This window comes from Lepidochelys kempii, chromosome 25, assembly GCF_965140265.1.
Source record: "Lepidochelys kempii isolate rLepKem1 chromosome 25, rLepKem1.hap2, whole genome shotgun sequence".
NCBI lineage: Eukaryota > Metazoa > Chordata > Testudines > Cheloniidae > Lepidochelys > Lepidochelys kempii.
In genome coordinates, this window is record NC_133280.1 from 4,199,636 (window position 1) to 4,208,168 (window position 8,533).

Sequence of the window (8,533 nt, forward strand, 5' to 3'; positions counted from 1 at the left end):
TTTCAGTAATCTCTATGCAGACACTGAAGACCCAGAGAGCAGCGTTTCCCTCTGCAGGTTGATGTGTTCCCTTTCATTGACAGTCGTTCTGATGGAATGGGGAAGAGCTTGCTGCACTGCTGGATCCTGGGCACTGCGTTTCAGGCTGGAGCGAAATGTTCTCTAAACGTGTATTTATACCTATCCGAGACATGGACAGCAAAGAAACCTCCCACCCAGAGCTCCTATGTAAAGCGGGCTGGAAAGAGTCCTGGGTAGTGACTGTTTCCAGACAGGCACCACTACAGCTACCTATCCATGTGTGATACTGTGAACCTTTTTAATTTTTAATCATGTATTTATTTTTTATCTTTGCACAGACACTGCACAAATGTGCTTTTTTTAAACATTTAGTTTACTGCACTTTTTTTGGTTGTCATATTCTATTTATGTGCTTCATCAAGAGTGTGAAACCTCACAGGAGACAGAGAGCAATCTTCAGTTCGGGGGTGTGAGGAGGGCAGGTCCAGTCCTAGCTTCACTGATGAGGAGGCAGTGTGGTCTAACCCCCAGACAACAGGACTGGGAGTCAGGAGTCCAGACTCTGTGGGACCTTGGGCAAGTCACTTAGCCGCTCTGTGCCTCGGTTTCCACATGTGTGAATGTGGGTAATCCCCACCTTTGTCAAAGCACTTGGACCCTCAGATTGAAAGGTGCTATGTAAATGCAATGTATTCAAGGCCAGTAACTAGAATTGCTCTAATATTAAAGCAGTCTGAGTTAGACATGCCACTTGATCTGAATTTAGAAATAGCTAGTGACCTCTACAATCAACTGTATGGGAGAAGCAAAAAAAACCCTGGCTGTAATGGCATGGCTTCTTGGCTTGGCTCTCTTCTGGGTGTTGGAGATGGTGGGGCTCTGCCTTCACCATGAACTGTGCTGCTCAGTGGTGGGCTGGAGATCTGCCCTGATCTGCTGGCAGACTGATGTTCTGGCAGACTGCTGCCTCGGCCATGGGGTGTGGAAGGAGGAGAACTGTGACAGCTGCGGCTGGGCATTGCAGGCTGTTGAAGTCACGTAGCAGCAGCATGTTCATGACTCTGATGCTTAAGCGAGTGAGGGTGGCTCAGAGGTTCACGTGTATTCCTTCATAGCTGAAACCAACATGCCACCCTTCCCCCATATTGAAGGAAGTCAGCGAAGCCCAGCTGGAAGCGTCTGTATTGGGCATGTGACACATGCCATTGAACGCGCAGCCGGGGAGGCCAGCGGTGTGATGTGGCCTCTGAGGTGAATAGTGCTGCTCTCAGTGCTCTAGAGGCATCTTTGCAGGCTGCAGTCTTGAGACCAGACAAGATTTGGCTTCACTTAACCAATGAATGGCACAAAGCAGTGACCCGGTGTTGACTTCAAATTCCTCCTCGTGACTGTAGCTGTAGGTCCTGACTCCTCTAGCGATCCCATCTCCTCTCCCATGAATTAGAAAGTCTTGAGCGCAGAGGGGGCTTGGGCTCGTCTCTGTCCTCCTTGGACTCTCGTGTAAAGTGAGGGGTAAAGATCACTCTTTAATGCTGTTACGTTCTTCAAACCTCTGTTCTCAAGCTGCCCTGTGCAGTAGCCGTCGGAGGATGTCCCCAGCCTATAGGCTTGCGTGCCAAGCACTGAAGAGCTAGTACCACGGTCTGTCCTGCAGCACTCGGGACACGCTTGTCATTCAGGTCCCAGAAGGCAGGCTGGGTCAGGGGAGCGCCGAAGCTTTTCCCGGGAGCCACCAGCGTTCTGAGGGTTTTCATCTGGTGACTTTTTTTCTCTTCTTTCTTTAAATACCCGGAGCCTGACTTTTCAATCCCGGCCCGCAGAGGCCGAAGACTTGCTCTCCCTACGTGTGCCAGGCTTCGGAGACGCTATTCCACCACTTGATCTTCATCTTGATTGGTCTAGAATGTCCTTTCTTTGGAATCCAGGTGGGTTTAAAAGGATTAACTTCTCTCATTATCAGCTGTGAAAACACAGATGCTGCCATTACATCCATGAGTCAGGTGGCGAATCTTCTACGGAACTCTGGCAGGTTCCTAAAAGCTTTCTCCGAATCACCGCCCCTTCTCTCATTACACACAAGTATAGCCAACTTCACTCGGGGATTTGGTGGTCTGTCATGCTTAGCCCACGCTCACCTGGCTGTCTCCTCTCCAAAGAGAAGGCTGAGCAAAGGAGCTAGGGAGGTGAGCAGTGTGTAGATTCAGGTGTTGCCGAGTGCTAAAGGCAAAAGATTTCAGAACACACAGTTAAACGTACAGTGTGATTTTTCTGAAGCACTGAGCAGCTCCAGGTCCAAATGAAGCCAGTGGGAGCTGCACAGATGTTCCGCCCTGTTTCAACCAAGCCCTTGATTTCAACATCCAGTAAACTAGGCTTTGGGAGGAGCAATGAAGATGAGCTAGGCCCATCTCTGGCCAGCATTTCAGGGCTCTGAAAGGAAGCAGCTAATCAAATCTTTAGCCTTATGCCTTTAAAAGAATATGCTGAAGTTTGGCACTTCTGATTGCCCAAGAATAAAGAGCAGGATATTATTACTTTCAACCATTTGGAATATCTCTAATCTATCCAATACACCCACTCCAATCAGTATCTCTGTGGCAAAGACAAAGCATCTTTCTGGTGATGAATTTTGCAACTGTGGAGTTTCCTTGGTCTGCTCCCGCATTAGAGGCTGAAGCAGAGAGCCCTGTTCTGTGGTGATGGAAAACTGATCTTGCTTCCTCCGTTCCAGAATTACTCCTTGCTGACAGGGCTTTCTGCTCCGTGACTTTCTAGGGCAGCTTCATCTGTGTAAATCTCTTGTTTTCAGCCCTTTGCAGCAAGCAAGTATTTTAGGGTCTGTTATTGACTCTGAACTTCTTATAAAGATACAGATACCCTGGGACATGCAAAAGAACCACTATCAAAAAACCCTTCCCAGGAGCCGCACTGCAGGGGGAGTTGGTCAGAAATAAACCATGTTGTTCACGTGCAGTCCCATCCCCAAAAGCATTGTGCTGTGTTGTCTTGTACGTTACAAAGTGCCCCGCAGTAGGTTTAAACTCCCATTTCCATTATGGGAGAGGCAGCTGGATGAAGGAAGGGAGCTGTAGGGTATGTCTGCATTGCAATAAGACACCTGTGGTTGGCCCATGCCAGCTGGCTCAGGCTTGGGCTAAGGAGCTGTTTCACTGCAGTGTAGATGTTCCAGCTTGGGCTGCTGTCCAAGCTCTGGGACCTTCCCACCTCACAGAGTCCTAGAGCCTGGGCCTCAGCTGAAGCCCGAACCTCTACCCTGCAGTTAGCCTCACATGCCCAAGTCAGCTGGCACAGGCCAGCCATGGGAGTTTAATTGCAGTGTAGATATACCCTGGGGCTCAAAACAGGCTCCTCTTCCATCAATTGGACTCTTTTTTTTTTTTTTTTTTCTTCCCCCCCCCCCCGCCTCCTGGCTTTCAGCACAGTAGCTTTGCAAGACTTAATCCTACAGTTGGTGGCATGTGAGAGCTCCCCGCTTCCAGAGCTGGATGGAGCTAGGGGTCTGCTACTGTCAGTTACCTCTAGGGATGACACAGCCATTTTCTTTGGGGCCGGGGAGGAGAGGGGTTGCATCACGAGATTCTGCTGGTTGATTCTGCCCTAGTTCTACGGTGAGGCTTTGCATTGGGGGGAAGGAAGGGTTTGTAGAATTTCTCAGGGGCCTCTCTCGGAGACTGAGGGGTGTCTGTTTAAACAGCAGTCAATCTGCTTGCTCTCTACAGCATGAGCTGTAACTGTACTGTGTCACATTCATTCTTAGGGTGGTATGAAAGTTGCATTCTTACATTTACTGTATCTACCAGGATTTTCATTGCTTGCTTCACTATAGCTGACAGTTTGCTTATGAGCTATCGCCTGTTTCAAGATCTAGTCTACTTATATCTTTGAAAGGAGACACCTTGTTCCCTTTCCACTGAAATGTTAGTGGAACAATCCAGTGAGACCCCAGGCTTCAAAGTAGCTTCCTGTCATTACTGTCTCACCATCATCCCTGCATCCTGCCTATCTCACCTGTTCAAAGTGGGTGACCATTGCTTCTGCTAAGGCTATTTCTGAGCTCTGGTGTAGGGGATTCCGAGGGGAGTGTCTCGTGCCAGACTACAGGGTGCGGAATGCAGACGGGGGTATAATTAAGACCCCACTTCAGCAAAGAAATGCAAAATGTTGACTGCCGAGGTGCGTGGTTCTGGGCTGTTACTTGCCGGGTGTTCCATCACAACCCTGAGCCTTTCTCAAGCAGCTCCTGGGCGGGAGAAGCCTCCGTTTGAATGATTCAGCAGGTGCGCCATCAAAACAAACTCCGCTCCAATGAGTTCTGTGTTCATTTGGGAACTCCCCAGAGGGAACAGGAGCAACAGCTTCTCCGGAGAAGACTCCACCTGTGTGCTCAGTCACTGAAAACGAACAGACTGCAGCTCCAGAGAGACTTCTGGAACCCCCAAAAGCCCCAGGCTCTGCTAGGAGACTGGGATCCGTAGCTGTATCCTTTACTGCTGCTAGCAGTCAGTCACTGCAAGTATCCTGCTGTCACGCCCCCGCCAGTATCATCTGGGTGAGTGTGTCGAAATCACACTTCGTGAAACCGCAAAAAGTTTTAATCTCAGCACTGAAGCTGGCATGACTGTGATCCTTGATGGCAGCATTAGGATGACACAAGCTCTGTTTGTCCCTGTCATCATCAGCCGGTTGACTCTCTTGAAACACGTTCCAGCCTTTCCTTCTAGCAGAGCCTTCCCTGAGCAGCTAAAACCAGCCTTGGTATCTTTTCTTCACACTCCCACCCAGCATCATTGCCCATGTTTTTAGATGGAAAGGCAGATGAGAGAGCTCAGACTTACTGGATCATGTCTGATTTGTTTGAAGTCTACATTAGACCAAGTATAATATAGCTGATGTTCATATTAGGTCATTTTGTATGTATGCTCCACATAAAGAATGTAAGTAGGGTTTTTTGTGGGAGGGAGGGGGGAGTTCTTCTCTGAAAAAAATGATGAGAATCCATGGATATTGTCATGTTTTTCTTTTTTTTGTTTCAGTTTAAGTCCTGAACGCTTTTTTGGAAGTCTTTTCTCAGAGAAACGTAAATTGATGCTAATTGTTCTTCAGCTGTGCGATAAAGCATAATGTCGTCTTTGATGTAAACACAGAGGCAAGCAAACTATAATGTCTAGTGAATTAATTGCCTTACCCGAAACCCCATGGGAATGGTTCCTAAAAATATTGTTTCCCTTTTTAGTGTAAAGAATTTTGTAAATACTTTCAGCGTGAGATTGCACCCCTAGTTTGTCTTGTCTCTGATGGCTGCTATTGCTCAGAAAGTGGATACTGTTTGAACTATTGTACTGTATTAAAACTAAGGCATTTTGTGAGACAGTTTAGATGCAATGTTCTCCTGGAATCATGAAAGCTAAAAAGGCAATACTCTTGTTAATAGCAGAGTCCTCTCTCACCTGTTGGTGATGTTTCCTACAGTCATAACCTGTGCTCATTCCTGACCCTCACAAAGGGACTGCTGGTTTTGTTGAGACTTGGGTTTGTCACTCGAGTTGGTTGGTTAATTCGTTTGTAAATATGTGGACAATCCACACGTTTGTGTCCTGACCCACCTGTGACATGCCCACAGCCATTGTCACAGACATGTCGGCTAACTCCACTTAACTTGCAGTGAGTTAACTCGCATTAAACTCTGATCAAAGCAAAACCTTTTTTTGTTGTTAAATTGCATTGAGGTCAATCTTCTCTCATGTTTTACTTTGTAATTTATGAAACGTTGTATGTCCTTAACTATTTCAGCAGGTTCTATTAGAACTTTTGAATCCGACAATACTTTGACAATCTCTAAGCTCTTTTTTGTCGAGGGGAGAGCTGTACCTTTGAACCCAGAGCTGTGGAATTTCTGTACAAAATGTACAACCACTGCAACTTGTATGCAACAGCCTCATCATTCTGCATCCCCTCCTCCCCCTTCCTTTATTTTGGAAAGGATCTCTCTAATAAATAGGGTAATCATGCAGTTGCCTCAATCTCTTCATTGAATGCATCCGATGAAGTGAGCTGTAGCTCACTAAAGCTTATGCTCAAATAAATGTGTTAGTCTCTAAGGTGCCACAAGTCCTCCTTTTCTTTTTGCAAATACAGACTAACACGGCTGCTACTCTGAAACCTGTAGCAAAGGTTTTCAACCTTTCTGGCCTCAGGACCGATTTGTGTATGTTGATGGCCTGTCACAACCCTGTAAATAGGCCTGGGGAAGGGGGTTGTGTCCTGCCCCTGGCAGGGAATGGGCCCTGGGGGTAGGGGTGGGCCCTACCCTTAAGGGTAAGGAATGCTCCAGGGGAGGTTTGCAGAGCCCTGCAGCGGTCACTCCTGAACTTTGGGGCAGGCTGGACTCAGCTCCCTGCTCTAGATGTTGCGACCTCTGGGGTTGCAGCATCGCTCATGTTTGGCCTCGCCCCTGATGGACCAGCTGGACCAAATTTGCAAGTCGCATTGCAGCCTGGAGCATGGGCTGGCAGCACCACTCTCTCAAATTTCGCCAGCCAGCCACCTCTCACGATGGAGGGGCAGTGGGACCAAACCTGAGCGGCACTCTGATGCTGAAGGTTGCAATGCCTGGAGCAGGGAGGCAAACCTGCCCAGACCCACAGGACCAGAGCTGCTTATGTGACCCTCTGAAACACTTTGGTGACCCCACTTAGGGTCATGACCCACAGGTTGAAAAACCCTGACCTATAGGACCTCTTGCACTGGATGCTGTATAACCATCCTGATTTGCTACATACAAACTAGCTTTGATTGTGTTTGATCAGGGTTTGTTTACAAGGGTGTTAAGTACCAAAATCTTAGTGTGACGTTCCTGTCTGGTGTTATCTGGACCAGTGATCTGCTAGGTCACTCCAATCCTTGACTCAGAGCTGGCCTTACCCTACTCTGCTGTGAGAACCCCCACTCCTGAGCTGTTCACGCATGGTCTCTGGCATGTAAGCGGCTCTCTGGATTGTGCAACTGAATGACACTAGCCAATATCTCCAGTCCCAGACACAACCCTAGGAACCTCCATCTTGCAGTGTCCAGTTATGCCTGCTGGATGCTGCAAGCTTATGAGTTCATCAATTTAACAAAGAAATTGGTATGTACCAGGCTTGTTATCCCAAGAGGAGTCTCTGTCGCACTTCCAACCAAAGGAACTGCTTCAGGTAAAATAAACAGATTTATTAACTATAAAGAGATTTTAAGTGATTATAAGTCAAAGCAGAAGTCAGATTTGGTCAAATGAAATAAAAGCAAAACACATTCTAAGCTGCCTTAACACTTTCAGTGTCCTTCTAAACTTAGATGCTTCTCAGCACAGGCTGGCTGGTTACTTTTCAGTCAAGATCTCTCCTTTTGATCAGTGCTTCAGTCACTTGGTGTGGTGTCCGTAGAAGTAGGTGGAAGAGAGAGAGAGCATGGCACATATCTCTTCCTTTTATCATGTTCTTGGCTTTGCGCCCTCCTTCCCTCTCCCACCCACCCCCCCACTCGCCTCTTCAGAGTCAGGTGAGCATTACCCTATCACAGTTCCAAACTGACCAAAGGAAGGGGGGGGGGGTGACTCCCTCGAGAGTCTAAGAGATTCTTTTGTTGCTGCCTAGGCCATTGTCCTTTGTTCCTGTGAGGCTGGGCTGGGTTTCTCCCATCCACACCCTGATGAGGTGTGAACTGCCTCTCTGCTGCTAGAGAGTTTTTGTCTGGGCTTGCTTTAAGCCATGAGGACACATTTTTCAGCCTCATAACTATACACATGAAATTATAACCTATAACATTACTATAACCTTACTGTTACAACCATGCTCAGGCATCATGAGTCTTCCAGACACCCAACATGACAAACTTTGCATTAGATACCACACCATCATTTTACAAGGATGAGTATGGGGGTGCTGGGTGTTCCACTGAGGTACAGAGCGTCACACTTAAGGCCTGGCTACATCATGCAGCTTTTAGTGACAAGGCTGTCGCTAAAAGTCAATGTGTGTAAAAGCTCTTTGTTGGCACTTTTGCTGACAAAATATGCCCAGCCCCAGGAGAGGTATTAGCTTTGTTGGCAGGAGAGTGCTGCTACTGACAAAGCCGCATTCACACTGCCCTTTGAATCGGCAACACTTGTCTTTTGTGGAGGGGCTTTTTTAAGTACCCGTGAAAGACAAAAGTTTTGTCAACAACTTTTCAGGGTAGACATACCCTCAGTCCCTCTTCACTCACGTGATATGGCTGTGCGTGTATCGCTTTGTGCTGTGATCCTGTTCTCTTGCATGCTAAGAAGAATTAATCTAACCTAGGTCTTGCATGGGAGAGCTCCTAGGAGCAATTCAGATGTGCTGCAAGAAATGATTAATCCGTTTGTGGTACGCATGGGGGAAGAGAGAGTGTTGAAGTAATACCCCCGGAGGGGTGGAATGGGACACTGCTACAGAAGGATCTCACTTTTCATATGAAATGTATAACTGAGATC

At 47.5% G+C, this 8,533-nt stretch overlaps 1 protein-coding gene across 4 annotated transcripts in view; it reads left to right on the forward strand.

The window, feature by feature from the left end:
* PIP5K1C (phosphatidylinositol-4-phosphate 5-kinase type 1 gamma) overlaps positions 1–6,050 on the forward strand; it is a 74,820-nt gene extending 68,770 nt beyond the window's left edge. For 2 of the 4 annotated variants that reach the window (XM_073324539.1, XM_073324541.1), the window contains one exon: positions 7–6,050. In XM_073324539.1, the coding sequence (XP_073180640.1) occupies positions 7–166 (160 nt within the window). In that variant the 3' untranslated portion in view covers positions 167–6,050. The remainder of the gene's footprint in view (positions 1–6) is intronic. The other 2 variants (XM_073324538.1, XM_073324542.1) reach the window with 2 other exon arrangements.
* Positions 6,051–8,533: the final 2,483 nt, after the last annotated feature.